Source organism: Aegilops tauschii, chromosome 1 (assembly GCF_002575655.3).
Source record: "Aegilops tauschii subsp. strangulata cultivar AL8/78 chromosome 1, Aet v6.0, whole genome shotgun sequence".
Taxonomy (NCBI): domain Eukaryota; kingdom Viridiplantae; phylum Streptophyta; class Magnoliopsida; order Poales; family Poaceae; genus Aegilops; species Aegilops tauschii.
This window is the reverse complement of record NC_053035.3, coordinates 472,695,873-472,717,967: the sequence shown is the minus strand read 5'-3', so window position 1 is coordinate 472,717,967 and position 22,095 is coordinate 472,695,873. Positions and strand designations below refer to the sequence as shown.

General features: G+C 47.7%; 1 protein-coding gene across 1 annotated transcript; it reads left to right on the top strand.

The window, feature by feature from the left end:
* Positions 1-5,531: 5,531 nt before the first annotated feature.
* On the top strand, positions 5,532-8,110 carry LOC120965313 (uncharacterized). The gene is made up of 4 exons (XM_040390883.3): positions 5,532-6,702; positions 6,799-6,927; positions 7,072-7,333; positions 7,481-8,110. Exons 1-4 carry the CDS (start codon positions 5,671-5,673, stop codon positions 7,624-7,626), a joined length of 1,569 nt encoding a protein of 522 aa, XP_040246817.1. The 5' UTR covers positions 5,532-5,670; the 3' UTR covers positions 7,627-8,110.
* The last annotated feature ends 13,985 nt before the right edge of the window (positions 8,111-22,095 follow it).

The window sequence follows — 22,095 nt, the reverse complement described above, 5'->3', positions numbered from 1 at the left end:
CCTAAGTTAGGATAATGCCTTTGTGGATGCAAAAAAAAAAACCTTGATTGTAAGGGCACCTTCATATTTCAAATTTGTTTAATATTCATGGCATGATCATAAGAATGGGACAAGTGCATGGGAAAGAGGGCCATAGATGGAAGGACGGGCATACTGCATACATGATGTTGTTAAGCAGAACAAGACACTCATACAATATATATGTCGAATTGGATGGGGTTTGAGTAAGGTGGCGGGGTTCTCTAGCACCACCACGTCGGGGATGTTCACCACGCCCATCAAAGCCATCATTTTCCACCCACCCGATCGTGCCTACCAATTGAAGAGAAACGCAGTGGCTCGAGATTAAGGGTCTTGGTACATGTGAAGGCGTGGCTAGATCGGTGGGCACAACACGGTGGGTCCTTTTTTGGGAAGGAAACACGGGGTGGAGGGAGCAAAAAATTGAAGTTGTTGAGAGACTTTGAAGACTGTAGAGAGGCGAAGCATGGATGACACGAGCGCCACGACAGCCGACTAGAGAGCCCTGAGTTGTACATCAAAAGAAAGTTCATGTGTTTGCACATTAAAAAAAAGTGTATGTGTATGTAGAAAAAATTGTTCATGTATATCACAACAAATACATGTGTGTCTATCAAAAGATATGTTCTGCCGCAAGAAAAAATGCCCACGTCTTTCAAGAGAAGCGGTCGTGTAGCTTGTAAAAAACTTCATGTACTTATTTTCATAAACTTCATGTGCCGCTCCATCGATTTGCGTAGGAGAACTAAAAATATCTTTCTTCTAAAAAACTCAGAAGATATGGTATTTTTTATGCGAGCTTCCCTGAAGCTGAGGTTACCCGAAATTTTCTCCAAAAACATATGTATTTGCACATGAAACTATAATAGAAGTATATATTACCCTAATACTAATAACTACATAGAAGTAGAAGAACTGATGGAGCGGCTGCAACCCAACGGCTAGACGAGACGCGTCGAATATATGGATGGCTAGTTTGGAATCTCCATCGAGCCTGCCCCATACCACGAGCTGGTAAAAGGATTGAACGTTCGCCTCGTGACCGTGCAGTGACCCGTCCCGTCGCCCCTTCGCAATAAAAACCTCCAGTCCTTTGGGCAACTACACGGCTGGCTCCATTGAAGACCTCGCCCACCCAGTTTCTTGAAGGATCCCCTGCCTGTGTTTGTGCTGGGAAGACGGAGAAAGAGCACCAGGGTTCCACTGAGCTGAAGAGGCCCGGTCAGAGCATCTACATACGGACCTCTAAAACCCGCCTCATACGTTCGGGCAGGCCATCCGGTCACTATCCGGTCATGATTTTTGACCCAGACGGGCCCCTCAAATGGCCCTCAAACGTCCGGGCTGGTCGGCACCCCCCATATCCAATATGGGACGGATAATGGGGCGCCCGGGTGCACCGGGCACGCCCGCCACGTCGGACCCGACAGCCCGTCCCCACCTCAAATTGCACCAAATTCACCAAATCCTTCCTCCTCCTCCCGTCATCCTCCAACCATTCCCGCGTCCGGACCCTCGCCGGCCTCCACCCTTACTCCCAATCCTCACCTCGGGTCCCGATCCACCGCCGAAGATGTCGTCCAGCCTGACCCACACCGCCGCAACGGAGACGCAATCCGCCTCGTCCGTCGGTGGCGTGATTTCGTCGGTGGCGACTTGCAAGGCGGAGAACGTCGCCCGCAAGTTGCGGCAACGCCGACAGCGAGAGAGGGAGGCGGCGACGGCGCGGGGAGGTTGGGCGTGGTGGAAATTGAGAGGGAGAAGATCGAGTTGGACAAGCAACAAGCGGTGATCAAATGGGAGCTCGAAAGGCCAAGACATTTGGCGACATAGAGCTTGAGAAGGAGAGGTTGCAACTCGCACGGGACGCGGAAGATGCGAGGATCATGTTGGTGGATGAGACCCTCTATGATGAGCATGCGAAGAAGTGGTTTGTGGACAAGAAGATGGAGATCAACGACCGTAGGAAGCATGAGGCGGTGAGGGCGGCTGTGGCTCGGATGCAGGCGGAGGAGGCAGCCCGGATGCAGGCGGAGGATGCTGCCCGAATGTAGGCAGAGCAGGACGCATTCCGCTCGGAACAGGCGGCCAACCGGTGATCCGAGACCATCCGTCATGCTCGTACATTGATTTCATTTTGCCATGTCAGGTTTGTTGAACTATGATTTGCTTTGCTTTGTTTTGAACTTTGGCATTCTGACAGTTTGTACCGTATGATCGACGTGCATGAATTGTATGGATTTGAGGATCGGAATTTGCGGTATGCGGATGTGCGGCGCAACATTTGAGGGGTGCTCGGTCAGTGCCCGCGGGCGCGTCTGCGGGCGTTTGAGGGACCGGATTTGCCAAGTCTGGCTGTAGATGCTCTTAGTTGTTCCATCCAAGGTTGCTGGAGATTTCCACCTTACGCTCGAAGATGGAGGGCTCCGACTATGACTCCGCGCCCCCGTTGACGCCTGTCCACGCCGGTTTGACCATAGAGCAGATGCAGGCGCAATTCCATACCTGTGTCTCCAGCGGTATAACCTGCTCCTCCTCGAACATCACTGGTTGTCGGAGGGCCAAATCTATGGCGAGCACGCGAGTGCGGAAGCCGTGGTGGCCATGGCCGCAGCAAACCATAACTTTGTCTTGGAGCAGTGTACGATCTACGAGGCCGCCAATGCTCACGCCGCCGCCGCTCTCCACGAATACGCAACACAACCGGACGAGAGGGTGGCGTTGGCTTCGTAGGCAATCGCGGACGAGAACCCCAACATCTGTGCTCCATACGCGGCACAGACGAAATTTTGGGCGCTTGTGGCACGAGGAGAGTGCTGGCCCGCCACACTTTCATCATGGACCTCACGTCCACTAGTGACGGGCAGGTCGCGGACTCCAACGGGGATGAGTAGAGCACGGGAGGTGGCGGGCCTCGAGTCCCAAGTGGGGCGGTCTGTCTCTCATGTTACACTCTTACTTGCTGACGACAACACCTTTACTTCACGGGTTTCATCCCCGCCGGTCATGGAGACAGCCCTAAACATCTCCTTGATATCTCTTGTACCCAAGGTCCTGGAGCTGAGAGGTTTTATCTGTGTCATTAAGCATAGATACCACCTCCTTGCTGTCAAGTTAAACATGGACCTTGTTATCTTCCCGTTCGTCGCTACTTGGAGAGCTCGCCTGCTGGCCAGAACTTTCGTAAGCTCTGGATCAGCGATGTGTTGAAAGATGTGGAATGGCCCTGCCCTGAAAGCACCATGATGGCCCGCAGTACCACTGAGGCCAACTTCAATCGTCGACCCCAAACAGAGTTTGTTTTGTCTGTTTGGGGCGGCAAAACGGGCGCCATGTCCAGTTTTAGACGTCCGCCTATCGATGCACCCAACCGGCTGCGCCATCTCAACTTGTCCACAAGGACATGTATTTTTTTGCAAATAAAAAGTAGATCGGTGGAGTAGACAAAACACATTTCGGCACGAATTCACTCGCCTCGTCGCGCCCTTGGCGGCAGCGCAAACACCCGACGCCTGCTCCAGCGCGAGGGGAGGAGATGGAGGCTATGGCGCGAGCTCCAGCGGCGCTCCTGGTCCAGCGCGCTCGGCCGCCCCGGCCGCTCCCCTCGCCGCGCCCGCTCGTCTCGCCGCACCCACGCCCTAGCCCCGCGCCCGCGCCCTGCTCGTCGTGCCGGCCGCCGGTTGCCCTCGCCCTGCAGCTGCCGCCGCCGCCTCGAGCTCGCGCTGCAGCTCGTCCCGCCGCAGCTGCCCGTCCAGCGCGCGCCAGAGCCTGTCCGCCCGCACTCCCCGCAGCTGCCACCGCCTCGAGCTCGCGCCCCACCCCGCAGCTCGCCGCCGCAGCCCGTCTGCCCGCGCTCCCCACAGCTCGCCTCGCTGCTGCTCGTCTGCATGCTGAGCGCCGCGGCGCAGCCACCGGTCTAGCGTGGTGGGTAAAAAAGGAGGAGGAGAGAGAGGGCGGTGTGGTGGGTGGTGGGTCCATTTGTTCGGATGAAAGACGGGCCATCATCTGCATGCAGTGGACACAGCAGGACACGGGGACGCAGCAAACGTCTACTCCTATGTGTTTGGGTCACATTTCCTGTCTGTTTGCTCCACACGGACACACACGATGAAATGGGATCTAGCGTTGGAGTTGGGCTGACTCGTGAGCTGTACGTGAAAGGAAAGATTAATGTGTTTGCCCAACGGCTAGATGAATGAGTCGAATATGGAATCTCCATCGAGCCTCATAAGTTGCTGCCCCATACCTCGAGCTAGCTAGGTTCACCCCGTGACCGCGCAGTGACCCGTCCCGTCGCCCACTCTCCGCGCTCCTTCCCGATGAAACCCTCCCGTCCTTTGGGCACCTACTACACGGCTGGCTCCATTGAAGACCTCTGACCTCGCTCACCCAATTCAAGGATCCCCTGCTTGTGCTCTTGCTGGGAAGATGGAGAAGGAGCTCTAGCGGTTCCACTGAGCTGAAGAGCCCCGGTTAGTTATTCCGTCCAAGGGTGCTAGAACTTATTGCATTAGTATCTTCTTTGATGGCTTGTTATTTCCTTGAATCAGTATTCTCCTTCTGCAACTATTTAAGCTCCGAGGAGTTTTTTTTTTTTTGAGGGGCATGCCCCCGATTTCATTTCATTGCATGAAAGGAAACCAATAAAACATATCAAGTATTCTTCAGATCTCATCCAGCCCCCAGATGTCCTACCATGACATCCAAGCATCAGCAACTAGACAACCAAGAGAATAAAGCTTGCAACTAAAAAAAACTCCACACTTATAAGAAATGCGCACCCAGGTGAGAGGTAACCACACATGGCTCCTCTTCCCCACCCATCGCCACATACTCTCCAGGGAGGACAGAAGTTCAGCTAACAGTACAGACATAATTACTTTCCGATATCAAGACGTTTCACCATGGGCGCCCATCCTCTGCTCTTGTTGAAGAAACCATTCGCAACATCAACCAGCAGTGCTGCGACGGCCCGCAACATCTGTTGCCCTTCTTTTCTCTGTAGACCAGCCCAGTAAGACATCCAATAAGATATTTGAAAGAACAACACATTAGGGTCATGAGGGTAAACATGATGAAATGTAGCAGCATTTCTAGCTTTCCACAAAGTCCAAAACACCGCAGAAACACCCACTGCTATTGTTTGCCTAATATTCTTAGGAATTTTTTCTACCCAGGCAGTAAACTCTTTTATCTTGCATGGAATGTCAAGAATTCCAGTTACATTCCTAACCACACCCCACACAAACTTAGCCACCACACATGTACAGAAAAGGTGATCAACCGTTTCTGGGTAATCACAGACACTACAGTTTTTATCCTTTCCTTTCCAGTTTCTTTTCGCCAAATTGTCTCTAGTTAGGACACTATTCTTAAACATCAACCATAGGAAAACTTTAACTTTCAGCTCTGAGGAGTTTCTCTGGTTTCAATCTAGGGCAAAAGCCTACTTGTTTAGTAAAGAGACATCGATGTTTCGATACCATGGTCTAAATAGTGAGAGATTCGGCAAGAGAACATTTTAATGGCTGATTTTATTGTTTTCCGGAGTGGCATTCAGATCCCCTCCTATTAGATGCATCTGGTTTTACTACAATGGTTATGCATACTCTTTTTTTTACTGATCCAACATAGACTATTCGTGTAGCAATGCACAAGAAGAAAGAAATTATTCGTGCATCAGGGATGGATGACTGCATAGACCTCTGTTCTTCATCAGAAGAGGAAGGAGGAGGAGTCCCTGCAGGGAGAGTCGAGTCAGAGTCTGATTCTGAATTTGATGAAAATGCTGAAGGAGGAGTCGAGTCAGAATCTGATTCAGAATTTGATGAAAATGCTGAAGGAGGAGTTGATTCAGAATTTGACGAAAATGGTAAAGGACATGGAGTAAATCATAATGGGCATGCAAAAGGAGGAGTTCCTGGAGGGGTAGCCGAGTCAGAGTTTGATTCAGAAATCAGAGAGCATGACAGAGGACTTGGAAAGAACACGTGCATCGGATCAAGGTGCAGCGTGAAGAAAATGTACAACTTGATCCATGGATTAGATGAAGAGAAGAGAGGTTATGTGAGGGAGATTGGTTTTGGGGGCCTGCTTCTCCTGCCAAAGCTCATGAGGACAAATCGGCACTTCCTCATGTGGCTGCTAAGCAAAGTTGATGAGGAAGCAAGCTCTATCATCACAGGTTACCGCAGGGACATACCTTTCCATGATAAAGATGTGGAAACTGTGCTGGGGATTCCATGTGGCGGCGCACCGGTGCAGAGTGAACAACACGGTGTTCCTGAGAATGTGATAGCAGCAGTCCGAAAGACTCTCGGAATATCCGAATCGGAGCGCGACATAGGTCCCGTGGTTGCGATTGTGAAGAAGAAGGTCAGGGGCCAAAAGATGACAAAAGCAGAAATATCAAAATTCAAGATTGCTTTTGTTATATGCGCGGTGACGTACCTGTTTGCCGCAACAATGAAAAATGACTACTTTGTGACAGATTACTGGGGCGCGCTTTTATTGTTTGTGCAGACATTCTATTTGGATAACTTGGTGGTGACTGGTGGAAATATCCCACACGACGAATTTCCCAGGATACAGTTTTACACGACGGAGGTGATCAACGCGATAGTTGAAGACGACACGAGGTCGCGTAAGGGAGCAGAACTTGTCACATATGGCCGATTGCTGGTAAGGACAAATAGAACCTATGCACCAAATACTGAACTTTTTTTTGTGTGTTATATCATATATTCACATGAACCTTTGATCATTTGTCACAGAAAGCCACGTCATGAAGCACTGGTTTGCTATCAGAGGAACCCCGCGAACAGGAACAATGTTGTTGGCACATCAAATGTGTTTAACAGAAGCGAATCTAGGTGCGCCGAGACCGGGTCTATGACCATAGATGAGGTAAAGTCGGTGAACAAAAAATATCTTCATTGAATCAGTATGAAGATTGAATCGCTAGTTATGGATAAGGTTTCATAAATGTATTCTTTTTCAGATTAAATTGCAGAGTTATGGGTAAGGTTTCATAAATGTATTCTTTTTCAGATTGAATCGCTAGTTATGGATAAGGTTTCATCCTTCGCAACGGCTTGTGAATATGTTTTGACAAGTTTTTCAAGGAAGAAGGAAGAGGAGAACCAGAGGCACCAAGCTGCCTTGACAGACCTCGAGAACCAGTCGCAGCAACAGGTCAAGAATGAGTCGAGGAAAGTGAGAGATCAACTGAAAATACTGTTTGCTGGAATTAGGCATCAGGATGGAGTAAGCCGGAATATGAAGGGAAAACGCCCTTTATATGGAGATCCAGGTAAGACTACCAGCAAAGCGTAATTATAATGGTAGGAGCTGTTTTGGTTAATATATTTGAGGACTGTAGTGGTCTTGGTGCTGCAGGTCACTTTGCTTAATTGATATATATCTTTAGGCTAACCTTCACATTTCTTCAAATTCACAGCTCCAACTGAGGATGCTGATGTTGGTTGCCCTAACTCCGATATGCCTCAAGATAGCCATTCATCACCAACTGCGGAGATACCTGGCCATGGATCTGAACTGGCGCGTCTTGGTATCAAGAGGGTAATTAAAAGAAGGAAAGAGTGACATTTTATCATCGCTTGTCCAGTTCACATATATATCGTGGCTGGAATAATTCTCTCTTTCTGTATTGTGAAACCTGGTACATACATAACCAGATAACCTGAGCGGAGGCAAAAAAAAGTGATGATGGCTGCTTTTGCTATGCCTGAGCACCTGCGTGTGCGGTGATCTAGGGGTAAAAGGGTGTGGTTTTCCCCCTTTCCCTTTGTAAGTTTGAGGGCATGTGGCCTTTGAGAACTTCCAGTTTGTCTCTGGTAGGGAGTTTAAAACTTTGTTCTTCACCCCTCCTGGTAGCGGTTCATGCAGCATGTTGGCTACCCTTTGCTGGGTGATAACATGGGGGTGTTTCGTTTTGTGCGGTTTTCATGTTGTGTTTTTCTAGCGTTGAGACGCTATTTTACTCTATGTTTTGTTTCGTTATCTGATGATAGTAGAACCCGGTCCAATTTGGATCATAGGGAAAAATACATAGCCAAATAACCTGGAATTATTCTCTCTTTCTGAATGGAGGGTTCTCTATATGCATCTATATCTATACCAATATAAAAAGAGCCAAAGGGGCGGATCCAATTAATCTCGGCCATCAAATCATGTCAATCCAACGACCTAGACTGCTTTAATGTCGAGCGCTCAACATGTTTAGCGTGCAGTTAATTTCATGCCAAATATAGTGCTAATCACATAATAACACGCAAATAATATCCTACTTAACATCCGCATGCACTTAATATACTTTCAAATTAACGTGCATTGCACGTGCATATTGACTAGTATGAGAAAGAAACAGAACCAGTCCTCTATATGCCAACTTGCCAAGATGGCTTCTGTTATATGCGCAACGACTTGTTTGCCCCAACAATGAAAAATGACTACTTTGTGACAAATTTCTAGGGCGCGCTAACAAACCCTGACATAATTCATTTGCACAATTTGTCAGGTTACCTAAGGTCGGAGATTTTAGGGAGAAGTATATTTTTTGTCCCTAAACTCTTTTAAAAGTATAAAAATAGTCCCTGAATTTAAAAACCGGTAAAACTTAGTCCCTCAATTTTTCAAACCAGATTAGTTTAGTCCCTCATACCGCTTCGAGTGGTTTCCATCTGATGTGGACACGGTTCTGACTAAAAACTTGACACGTCACCTAGGTTTGACCGCCATGTCACAGACTCACAGTCCATGTCATTTTTTTAGAAAACAGTGCATGTCACCAAGGGTCCCCAGTACTCCCAGGCGCGGCGAGTTCGGATGAGAAGCCGGCCAGCGTCGTTCATGACGGTCATGCATGCGGCGGAGATGAAGCGCTCGAGCGGCCAGAGGAGCTCGGCGACCCAGGGCGTGGCGTTGGCAGACGAGTGACTTGGCCTCCCTGTTGCACGGGCCGTCGAGCTGCAGCCTGCGCCCGGCGCGACGCCGCTGACCTTCTGGACAGGAGGAGGAGCTCCTCCGTGGGCACCTCCACTGACGGCGTTGGCCATGCATCCCATCGTATGTAGCGGCGTGTTGTAAGGTGCAGTCCAGGGAGCAACACATGGCGTGCGTGTGTATTCTGGGCGAGATCGGATCAGCATGTTCGTTGTGTTTCGCTTGCATCTCCGGCGGGCCGAATCAATACGTACGTTCACGTATACCTGCGTGTTTTGCCGGCGGCTAGAATCAATCCAGAAGCTAGTCTGCACTTCGTGTTCTGTCAGGAAGCATCGACTGGCCGCCGCACGCATGATCTCGCGAGCATGTCGAGCGCAGCTCGCGCTCCTTCCTGGAGCACGCCTGCCTCGCAGGAGACCCAAGGCCGCGCCCTGCTCGCGTGGTGCCCCTCCGTCCATCCTAGCTACGGCCATGTCAAGCCCAACCACAACATGAATTGAAGATCGGTAAGTCCGTAAGTGCAGACCTTGTTTTTATGAGGACCCGCGTGAGCGGGCAGACTTGAGCCACCAGCGGTGGCCGCGACAGGAGCAAAAGAGCAGCTTTGGGAGCTTCACGCTGTTGACCCTGCCTCCAGCACTCTAGCAGACTAAGGGCATCCTACACAGGCCATCGTTCATCAGCCTCATTATGGACCGCTCGGGCCGACGCGCACCGAGCCGCACCACGCCGGCTGCAGGCGCCGCCGTATTTGCTCGTCGCACACACTGCCGGGCGCCGTCGAGACGCCCTGGCGCTCGCTGAGCATTATACCGAGCACCTTTCGAGCATGTCTCTGAGTCAAAAACCACACGGCGTCAGCAGAAAATCACCCTAAGCGAGACCGGTCTTGAAAGTTGAGGGACTAAACTTATCCGGTTTTGAAAATTAAGGGACTAAGTTTTGCTGGTTTCGGAATCCAGGGACCATTACTATACTTTTGAAACCGTTGAAGGACGAAAAATATACTTGTCTCGAGATTTTAATAGCAGCAAAGAGGGTTAAAGTTGGTCTGCTTGGAGGCAGCTAGAAGTCTAATCTATCTCAGATGTCTACCGTTCATTCAGGTAAAATATGCATCCATCGGCCATTTTTTTTATAAAGGGTGTATTTTATTAACTTAAAATGAAACATCAAGAAGATATAAAACCGGTTTTTGCATAGTTAAGATGCACACAACCAACATCAACACACACAAACATGCCTGCAACTAGCAAAGTAATAAGACGAAAGCTATGCGTAGGCGAGGAATAAAGGAAAAAGTCCCAAAGCAATTAGATCCACTATCGTCAGAACTACAACAATGACCATATCTGCACCGACCATATCATGATACCACATGGAAGACGAGGTCTCCAACAACAATGCCTTCAACAAGGTAATGATGTAAAAAAACATCACCATTGCCAGGTATAACCAACTCCGGTCGAACCTAGGCTTTCACCCCGGAGGCCGGCGTCGACGCGTGCACCGCAGATCCGCGTTGGGAGACACCACGTACGCCCGCTGCCTCGGATCAGCCGGCTGCCACCGCCCCGCAGCAGTCCGGCCGCCAGCTCGCGAAGCTGGGATCTGATCGAACCTACTCCCTCCGTTCCTAAATATTTGGCTTTCTAGAGATTTCAAATAAACAACCACATACGGATGTATATAGACATATTTTAGAGTGTAGATTCACTCATTTTGCTCCGTATGTAATCACTTGTTGAAATGTCTAGAAAGACAAATATTTAAGAACAGAGGGAGTAGCTCACATGCATGCTGCGCGTGCCGTACGTGCCGCACCAGCCAACGACTCCGCTGATTCACATGTCTTGTGCCTCTACCAGGATGAGCAGCCCCTCGAGGCCCCCACACAAGCAGAGAGGAGAAGCTCCAGCCGTCACCGATGCCGAGTGGGCTTTTCCCGGCAACGCTCACCGGCGGCGACAGGGAGCGGGACGATGGGTCGCGGCGGCTCTCGACGGCTAGGGTTGCACGCCCGGATCCATAGGCCAATGTACCAGCCAGTCAATGTCTCTGATAATTATAATTATCTGATGCCTCTTTTATTGTTTGTGTAGACATTCTATTTGAATAACTTGGAGGTGACCGATGAAAATATCCCACACGATGAATTTCCCATAATACAGTTTTACACGACGTAACTGATCAATGCGATAGTAGAAGATGACACGAGGTCACACAACGGAGCGGAACTTGTCACACCCAGACGATTGCTGGTAAGGACAAATCTATACCTAATAATAAAGGGGCTCGTGCGGTATGTAAGTGGGGGCGGCAGCACAGGTGCAGTTCAAAGTCTTACTTCTTAGGGTGAAAATCCAAGGTCTGACCTTAATTGGTTGTGCCTGACAATGGTCTGTTGAAGGCATTGTTTTGAGAGCGGAGACTATATATCTTCGGGGTGAAAACCCAAGATCTATGATCGGGTGACGACGGCGCTTGTGCACTGCTTCGTTCTTTGAGGCGTCACTTTTGGAGAACTTGGACTTCAGGTATTGTTTTGGTGGTGGTTGTACTGTTGCTGCATGGACTGAAATTCTGTAGCAGGGCTTTTCTTTTTTAGCTTCTTTTTTTTTGGCTGTGTGCATTCGTAATACCATTAGGGTATTGCGTTGTTGCAGAGGCCAGGTGTAATTGGTATCTTCGCGATATTATTATATTCCCTTTATCAAAATAATAATAAAGGGGCTCTTGGTTCTGGCGGTACGTCACCGAAAATTTCCCCAAAGTTGCAAAATATTACCTACGGATGCCATCTATAAGTGATGAAAACATTTCACACAGAAAAATCCTTGCATGGGCCGGCCCATGTAGTAGGAACCTTCTATACTGCGCTCTGCGCGCTGGGAGAAGACATAGCGCGTGTGTTAAGGCCGGCCTATGTCCGAGCGGCCTATTTTTTTGTTTCGTTTTTATTTTTTGTTTTCCTTTAATGCCTTTTTTTCAATTTAAAAAAATTGGGACTTAAAAAGAGTTTGGAAAACTAAAAAATGTGAATTTTAATTAAAATGTTTAATAGTAATTCATAAAAAAAATTGGATTACGAAAATGTTTGCGATTTTCAAAAAATTTCAGCATATTCAGAACATGTACGCCATTTTAAAAACAAATGTTTGCGAAATAAAAAATGTTCAATATTTTTTAAAAAAGTGCATGTATTAAGAAATGTTAATCAAATTGAAAAACATTGGCCAATTCAAAAAAGTTCATGAAATTAAACATTTCCTAAAAATTCAAAAACTGTTCGTCACTTACAAAATAGTTTATTGATTCATAAAATGTTCAGGGATTAAAAATGGTGACGCATTTCAAAAAATGTTCGTTAAATCAAAAAAATATTCATGAATTAAAAAAATTGTTCCACAAATTTCCAAGAAAAAAGGCCGTTCTAGAAATGTTCTCCTATTCAATAAAAAAGATTTTTATAAATGTACACAATTTTCAAAAAAATGTTTGTAAATAGTATAAAATGTTCATGAACTCAATTTTTTCATGATTTTAAATAAATTTAAAAGATCTGTAAAAATGATCACAATTTCGGATAAGTTCACAAGTTTTAAAAAATGTTCATCATTTGCAAAAAATGTTCACGATTTCACGAAAATAAGAGTGATAGTGTATCTTGGTGATGCAGCAAAATGTGGTCGTGGGCATTGAAGATTATGTTTTTTAGCTCCCGTTGCAACGCACGGGCCGTTTTGCTATTAATAATAAAGGGGCTATTGCTTTTGGCATTATATCAACGAAATTACCCTCAAAGCTGCAAATATTACCCACCGATGTCATCTATAAGTGGTAAAAAAATGTTTTACACAGGGCAATCCCTGCATTGGTTGGCCCATGTAGTATGAACCTTCTATACTATGCTCTGCACACTGGCAGAAGACACAACGCATGTTTCGGCCGGACCAATTCCGAGCGGCCTATTTTTCGAACTTTTGTTTTTTTTGTTTTCCGTTTCTGCCTTCGTTTTTCTATTTGAAATAATCTGGACTACAAAAAAGTTATTAAAATTAGAAAAATGTGAATTTAAATAAATTGTTTAATAATTCATAAATGTTTGTGGATTCAGAAAATGTATGTGATTTTCAAAACATGTTCGCAGTTTTTAAAACAAATGTTCAGCAAATTCAAAAATGTTGGTAATTGTTTTAAAAGTGTGTATATTAAAAAATGATAATGAAATGGGAAAAATCGGCAATTCAGAAAATGTTCATGAATTAAAAAAGATCCTAAAAATTCAATAACTCGTTGTGACTGACAACATATTTTAATGATTCATAAAGTGTTCGCGAATTCAGAAATGATCATGCATTTCAAAAAAAATGATCGTTAAATCAAAGAAATGTTCATGAATTTCAAAAGTTTTTCCTGCAATTTCCATAAATATATATTTTTAAATTCTAGAAATGCTCGCCTACTCAGGAAAAATGGTTTTAAAATGTTCACAATTTTCAAGAAAAAATATTTTCAAATAGTATAAAATGTTCATGAATTCCATTTTTTGATGATTTTAGAGAATGTTCAGAAATCTGTAAAAAATTTCACGAATTTGAAAAATGTTCGCGATTTCCGATATGGTGACGAGTTTAAAAAAGTGTTCGCGTTTTCCGATATGCTCACGAGTTTAAAAAATGTTCTTGATTTTCAAGAATTGTTCTCAATTTCACGAAAATGAGAGTAATGTATCTCAGCGATGCAGCAAAATGTGATTATGGCCATTGAAGATTATAATATATTTTTTCTCTCGTTGTAACACACGGGCCGTTTTACTAGTACAACCTATGCACCAAATACTGGATGTATCTCATCAGTGAGAAGGGCGGAGGAAATAGAACGTTCTCCATATATAACTCGTTATGGCCTTCTAAGTGAATTAGGAGGTAAGTCGTGAATTCAATGGACATCATTTTTCTCCTAATATTGATCGGTTGAGTTTTTTTAACACGGTTGAGTTTGATTTAGTTATACTCAAAGTTAAACTCACATCTCAACTGGTGGCACGAATTATATCACCAAATATGAATAAGATAAGATTGGCCGCATCGGATTTCAACTCACTTTTTTATTTGCAATAATAATATATAAACTCAGAAAAAGGTAGCACCAATCAACACACTATCTTATAGTAGTGTATTCCGTTAATGCCCACCCGTATTTGCAAGTATGGGCTGCGGTATACTTGGGCACTTATTTTGACACTCTTCGTAGGAATCGTAACACGGTACGTCTGGCAGAGTGACGCAGCATATGCATTTCGCCCACCAGGTTCTAAAGTTTTCACCTTTGGTCTTACAATCTCTATCGAGACAAAATTTCAAGGTAAGTTTGCTCTCGTCAGGTGACGAGACCAGCGTGGTCGTGTTGGCATGGTCATCTTTGTAGGTGCTCTCGGGCTCACGACGACCTATTACATAGATAACATTATATACTGTTATCAGTCCATAATGTGCACATAAATAAATATAGAAAAACACTACGATAGTGATGTGTACTTACATTGTCCAACCGTAAGAAGGCACCCAATGAAAAAAACGGCAATTGTGTACGCAGCGCTCCCCTTCATATTTTCCACGAACCGCATGCGAGATTATGAGGTAGTTTTAGAAGCAATCTGATGCAATGGCATAAAAACTCACCCTCGCCTCAGTATATATAGGCATATGCATTAATTATGGCATATGGATTAATTGTCGATGATCACGTTTCATATACAGGAGCATGACACATGTGCGCCGTGTGAGACGCTCGTCGCTAGGAATGCGTATAATCACCATAAGTACGCGGTGAGGATCTGCGAGGGAGGTTACCACGCATCAGCGCTGGGATCGGCAAGATTAGTAATCATAGTATACGCATCAGTGTTCCCTCAACAACAACAAAAAGTATACGCATCAATGCTGGGATCTGCGAGATTAGAAACCACAATATACGCATTATTGCTGGGATCCGCGAGGTTAGGGCATCCCAACGGCTACCCGCTAATTTTCTTCCACATCTGTTCCGTGGACAAGGGGGACCAGTCCACGGACACGGATGCGGGAGGCCGCTATCCAACCATGCCCGCATACATTTCACCAACAATACGAACAAACCGGACGAAATTCGTTCAAACCGGGTGGATTTCATATGAACACGTCCGGATTTCATATAAACATGACGGAATTCATTAAGTTTTGGACATATTTAACCTAAAAGCGGAGCTCGTTCGACTATAATACCTAAACTAAATGATCGCCTGCGCCTGTTTCCCATGTCCGGCCATAAGCCCCGAGAACTGAAGCTTTGCCTTCTCCAGTTATGCCTCGACGATCTCCAACTCCGCCTGCAGAGCCCCGGGAACTGAAGCTGTTCGCCTCCATGTTGCCGCCAAGTGACTAGTCGTTTGACGATGCTCAACCCACCAAACTTGGTGTCGACGGGAGGGGAGGAGTAGTGGCCTTCCTGATACCAGAGCGGCGGCGACCTACCGTGCACTACTCTTCCTCACTACCGGCAGTGCCCGGGGACGTTGGCTTCATGGTCATGCCGGTGGGGCCGGCCTTGGCGGTGTCCTCGCCGTAGTCGGTCTTGCCCCACACCTCGTCCGCCGCCTCGTCAAACTCCTTGTAGGCAGCCTCCAGTTCAGCCCGACTTTGGCGGTACCGCTAGTTGGCGAGGTGGATGTCGCGGGCGGGGCGGTACGACTCGAGCAGCGCCTCCTGCTCCGCCACGTCCGTGTCTGTTGTGATCTCCCTGCCGGTGGTGATCTGCTCCTCCGCCTGCAGGTGCTCCTGGAGGAGCTGGTGGTTGTAGGAGGCGCCACCCTGCGCCTCCCGGAACTGCTCCTTCCGCACCATGTCCATGTAATGGGCACGAGCCTCGCCGATGGTCCTGGTGCAATGCACCAGCGGGGATGACTGGACAAGGAGGGTGACGCCAACTCATCGTCGACCGCGTCCTCCATTGGGACGTCGTCGTTCTCCGGCTGGTTGCCGGCCAGCCGACAGCAATGGCGGTCATCTCCTTCTTCTGCTCCAGCGGGAGCCCGTCCCAGAGATCTTTGGCACGCAAGGAAGCCATGGTGGGAGTGGTGCGAAGAGGAGAAAGGGATCGGAGGCGGGTGACTACAGCAATGGCCGGGGCTCCAGTTTATATAGCAATGGTGGGCGGTAGAGGGATGGATGGGTGGCGCCGGAGTAGATGGGAGGTTCGGGCCTCCGAAGAGTAATACCCTACATCTTGATTGTGTTTGTTATTCATGGTGGAGGGATACCTCATGCGAAGAGTTACAATGGCATAGATGAGATTGCTACCGAGAGAGTTGTTTCTACAGGAGTAGATGAGAATGAGAACTCCCTAGCTTCTCCTTATATACTAGGTGGAGGCTAGGGTTTTACAAAGGAAGATGCAATATAGGGTTGCCGCCACACTAACTTGGAGGTTAAGTTGTTCGCATGGTGCTTATCTTCTTATTTAGGCTACCACCGCCGCTGGACCTTGTGGGCCCTCTAGCAGGCCTTCTGCCGCGCTCACCTCGGTGAGCCACCCTCAGTGTATGACACCGTCTGTAGCCCCCGAGCATGGTGGAGGTCGCATAAGTGGGTCTTGGAGACCTCTAGTGGACTCCTCCCTTTGCAGTGCTTGTCCTTGTGGTTTTTCCTTCCGAGAGCCTGGTTCGAGACCTTTGTGACTGGCAGCCCCTTATCAGGACTGCGCCGGCTGACCTCCCAAGGCTTTGACAGTTGTTGACATGGCCCAACCAATAGAATCGATGTCTTCTGGGAAGCTGTTTGAGTGGATCCCGTCAATTATGAAATGTGATGATGACGGGTCCGGAATCCGCGCACCTGCACCTCGCAAAATGGGAAACAACGGAAGACATGAGGCAGATGTCGTGCCGCGGGGCCCGGCGCTTTGGTTTTGAGCCGGCTATAAGGAGGGTAAAGGTGGAGGGTTTTCTCCTTCCTCGCTTTCACCCACCTCTGCCTCTCCGCCTTCAGTCTTCAAGCGTGCGCCACCGTCACAACTCCCCTGCCGCTCACATGCACGACTCTTTTTGACTCCATCCTTGTCATCGACATGGCCAAGACCAGGAGCGAGAAGATTGCTCGGGCTTCCAGCCAGGTTCCACCCACAGCCAGGGCGGAATGGAAGTGGAAGAGGGCCGCCTCAAAAGGCGGCAAGAAGCAGCCGTGGGAAGCCCCCAAGACCATAGGAAAGTGGTTCCCCTACATGGCCTCGTCCGAAGAGCTTCAGGTCTTGGTGGATGAGAGATTGATGCGAGCGGATCTGGAGCACCGCCTTTCGATGGGCGAGGCTACGCCGAATCCTCGTGCCAGTGAGCACGTCCTCTACCTAGAGTATTTTGGGAGGGGGCTCGTATTCCCCCCATAGCTTCGTCTGTGGGCTGCTGCGCTTCTACGGCTGCTAGCTGCACCACATTCTGCCCAACGGAGTTCTTCATATCACCAACTACATCACTTTCTGCGAGTGCTTCCTCGGAACAGCTCCTCATTTGAGTTGTTCTAGTATTTCTTTTGGGTCTACGTCCAGGCAAATGGGGATGCCGTCTGCAACCTCGGGGGAGCCATCCTGCAACTCCTCCCAAACTCCAAGTTATTTGCCACGGACCTCCCGAAATTTGTTCAGGAGTGGCACAAGTCGTGGTTTTTACGTGAGCGGGCTCGAAAACAACCTGCCTTATCCCAAACAGAAGCTGCGGTCCTGGGCTCCAATGACCAAGCTATCACCGGGGGCCAAGATGCTAGGTGAGGCCACCGCCCGCCTGAAGAAAGGTGGCTCCAATGACCAAGCTGTCACCGAAGGCCAAGATGCTAGATGAGGCCGCTGCCCGCCTGAAGAAAGGAGGTGTGATGGGCGGTCATATTATCAGGACGTGGGTGGAGCACCGTGTCCTTCCTCTTCAGGCCCGGCCGTCCCCGATGTTGGGGCCTGAAGACCCGACGTGGGTGTCCGGGGACGAGCTGGGGTCGGAGGAGGTCGAGACCCACCTCAACTTCCTGATGGGGCCCAAGGCGATAGCATACTGCAAGAAGGCGGTCGTGAAGGCCTTAAGCGTCGACCACCCTCCGAGTGGCATAAGTGTCAAGACCTGATCGACTGCGACTTCAAGAATGATGTTGGCATCCTTCTTCTGTCCTTTGAATTGCCCATGCCATGTTGTACGACAGTTCTTCCACCTCCAGTGCATGCAATCAATTGAGCCAAGCATACCTAGAAACTCATGAGCTTTGTTCATCTCCAAAAGTTTCTGAGTGTCCTGAGGATTGGGTGCTCTCAAATACTCTGGCCTGAACACTCAACCACCGCCTTTAAAACTTTCCTGACGCACAAGATTGAAGTGCTCTCTCCAACTGCCAATTTATCATCAATAAAATAGGCCGGAATACTATATGTCATCATGCGCAATGCGGCAGTCACCCTTTGGATAGTGCCATGTCCAAGATCTCCGCAATCCTCCTCTACTCGAAGAAGTTGGCAATGTGAAGGAATAAATCCAAAGACATCCTAAACCAGCGTCTAAAGTATCACTCTGCATACACCAAATTTGGAGCAAAATAGTTGAGCATCAACCTATTGTGACCATCTTGCATCATCCTCCTCATGGCCAAGAATGAAACCACCATGCTTCAGCCTCTTGTTGTTGTATTAAGATCAAAGCAATGCCCTCTTGTTTGTTCATGTCATGATTCTCTTTGAACGAGGAATCATCCCATGAAGAGGATTCAAATGAACTCATCTACGATACAATAATTTCCATTACAATCTACTCCTTTGTGCACAACAAAAAAGCGAGAAGTGATAGGCAATTCCTCAAACACCTAGTGTGCGAGGAGTAAACTGGCTGGCCACTCGTCGGAGTCGAGGTGATCACTATGCCGGGTCGAAATGACCTTGGGAGGGCCTCGTTGACGCCAGGGAGGTCGAGCTTGTGGCCAAAAAGGGTGATGTTGCTTCGTTGACGCCGCCCGAAGCAGCGGCGGCCTGGCTTGGCCTGGTCGCGTGGTTAGCAACGACAACCACTACTCGAGCTCAACGGCCAGCAGCAACACTCCTGCGGCCGTCATGGGTCCGGAGCTGAGGGGTCGAGCGGCAGAGTCAGGGGCGGACCGGCGACAGTGACGTTGGCAACCGAGATTGAGCTGGCGGTGGTCGTGTGTCTGAAGTTTCTCGCTGCTAGTTGGGCTACGCGTGCTGCGGGGTTTGTTTTGCAACACCGCTGCAAATTTGCAGCACAAGAGGAAAATTTTGGGGTTGTCAAAAAATTTACAGCACAGTATGGAGACAAGGCAGTTATTGAAGCACCATTTTTAGGCCCAAATGCCCTAAAAATAATCTTTAGGCAGCTGCACTATTATACATCATCTGTTCTATTGGAGATGCTTTTAACCGGTCGCGCCAAAGCTACAAGCTCTTTTGTCTCCAAACAAGGGCAACCACGGCTCCTCTCTTCTCGAGAATTCCTAACTTCCTCTTCTCTACCCATATCTTGTTCATTCTGGAAACACGTCAAATTTTATTTTGAGTTTGCTTTCAGCTGAACATGTTAGAAAAGATTTCGTTGAAATTGTTCATTTGGAAATTTCCCGACTTCAGTAATTTTAAGTCCCATAGTTTGGCGCCTTCTAAAGCAGGCAGCACCCATAATACCGGCGCATAAACCGGAGATGCCGCCTGTCGGATCGGCGTGTCATCTGACAATTAGTCCGCCATATCATTGGCACATCTCACCGGGCCTACCCATCGCCTTACATGATATGCCAGCAGCACAATGACACGTACATGCATGCCACCATGATAGGCGCGGCAATGGGGGGTGCCATTGGTCAAAAAAAAGAGCAGGTTCTATACCTGACCGTTCTGCTTTCCCTACCCTAGCCGCCGCCAACAGCCAGGCGACTAGGGAGGCGATCTCCTTCCACCGATCTCCTCCGGCTGGTGCGCTGGCCCCCTCTCCCTCCAGCCGCTACTCCGGCGATGCCCTTCACGGCGGTGTCTTGGAGTTCCGTTCCACCGCTCTGTAGTTAGGTTTTGGATTTGTAGGTCGTGGTGCGTTGTTGGGGTGGTGGGAGCGGCGCACAGACGAATAAATCTGCCTCAGCTTCACTCCCATACCGGCGGTGTCCTTCACGGCGGTGTCTTGGAGTTGATGGCATCGTGCCTCTGCCGATCCTTCAGATCGGCAGTGTTAGGGTTCATGGATGGTGTTGGCGACGCGGCGGCGACGACTCCATCAGGTGTGTCTCTCCTTCTGCTCTGTCCCCGCTGCTATGGCGTTGTCTCCGACGTCATGGTGGAGCAGGGAGGTTTTGTCGTTCAGGAGTACGCGCAGGCGGTTGTCTACGCAAGTGACAGCTGGAAGATGGAGAATCTTGTGTTGGGTCTGTGGTTGAAGGCTGACAGTTCTGGTTTCCTCCTTCGACGTCGTCGTCATGCGGGGGTGTCAGTTCTGAAGTTCGATGGCGTGTTCGGGGACATGTTGCCCCGGTCTAATTCTTTCAACGGCTATGGTTTTGCTTCTGGCAAACTACTTTGGAGGTCCGCAAAGCTGCTGATCAGCGATGGAGCCGCGTCGAGCTTGGGTGAAGAGGTGATCTGTTTTTTTACCCTTTGGTGGCCGCTTCGGTGGTGTCGAAGGAGAGGGACAGACGTTGGTATTTTGCATAGGATTTTTCTATTTTTTCAGTCTTGTATGGTCGGTGCTTACGTGCCTTGTAACTTGATCTTTATTTTATATAAATGAGACACATATTATCATGCAAAAAAAAAAATGGGGGTGCCACTTACCCTGGCGGAACATTTTTTAACAACACCAGTTGCCATGGCGAACCTTCATGTGCTACAGCGCCAACGGAATTGGCTTTGTCTCAGACAAAACATGCCACACGCACAGTATGACCACGCTTGTTATTGGCGGATGAACTTGGTTGCAATTGTCTTCAAAAGTGGGTTGCCTGGTCAGAGACAAAACATGCCACACAGTATTAGCTTTGTCTTAAGTTGAACTTGTTTATATAGAAAAAATATATCAAGATTCACAATACCAAATCAATATAGATTACGATGGAATTTATTTTCATATTCTATTTATTTGATAATGTAGATGTTGATATTTTTAATATAAATCTTGTTGAAGTTTACAAATTTTGACTTAAGACAAACTTGATATGCGGATTAAAAAGAAAAGAGTGAGTACTTAAACCCTTCGTTTCAAAATAAGAGTTGTGGTTTTAGTTTAAATTTGAAATCATAACACCTACTCGTACTACCTCTATACCAAAATATAATACGTTTTCGTGGAGCCTCCATGGAGGCCTTTTTTTGAAAAAAAAAAATCAAAAATCAAACTTTTCGGTGTCAAAAAATGTGAAAAAAATTGTGCAACTAAACAAGAATGTTATGTGTATGTGTGTAAAATTTCAGGATGAAAAACATTGAAATGCGACTTGTACAAAAAAGACAAATTCATGGCTTGGAAGGATGAATAGTATCACGTGTTAAAAAAAAATCCAGATTTGTCTTTTTTGCACAGCCCTCATTTCAACGTATTTGTCCTGACAATTTACACACATGTGTGTTATGCCTTCATGTATATCTGTGTTTTTTTTAGAATTTTTTGAAACATAGAAAATATGAAAATTGATGAAATTCAAAATTTTCAAAACCGAGATCCATGGAGCTTGGCCTCCGAAGAGAATATTCGGTTTTCGTGGGCTAAAAAAGTCTACAAAAGCGTCTAAGATTTTGATATGGAGTATTTTGGAACGAAGGGAGTAAGTTTAAACAAAGGTCATGTAGTACTAGTAGTGGGCCTAGTGGCACATTCATCAGTCTCTCTATCCACCGACATCCGTACTACTAGCATTTGATCATTGCACACCCCATCTATTTCTCCATCTACCGACCCCGGTAACAGCGTTGATCATCATGAGCCGATCCCGGATCATTGCACACCCCATCAATTTCTCTATCCACCGACAGCATTTCCGGCATCTAGTGCCTCGGGTACCTTGGGCAGTTGAGGCAGTAAATGCAACTAACCAATGTGTGAGTGCACAG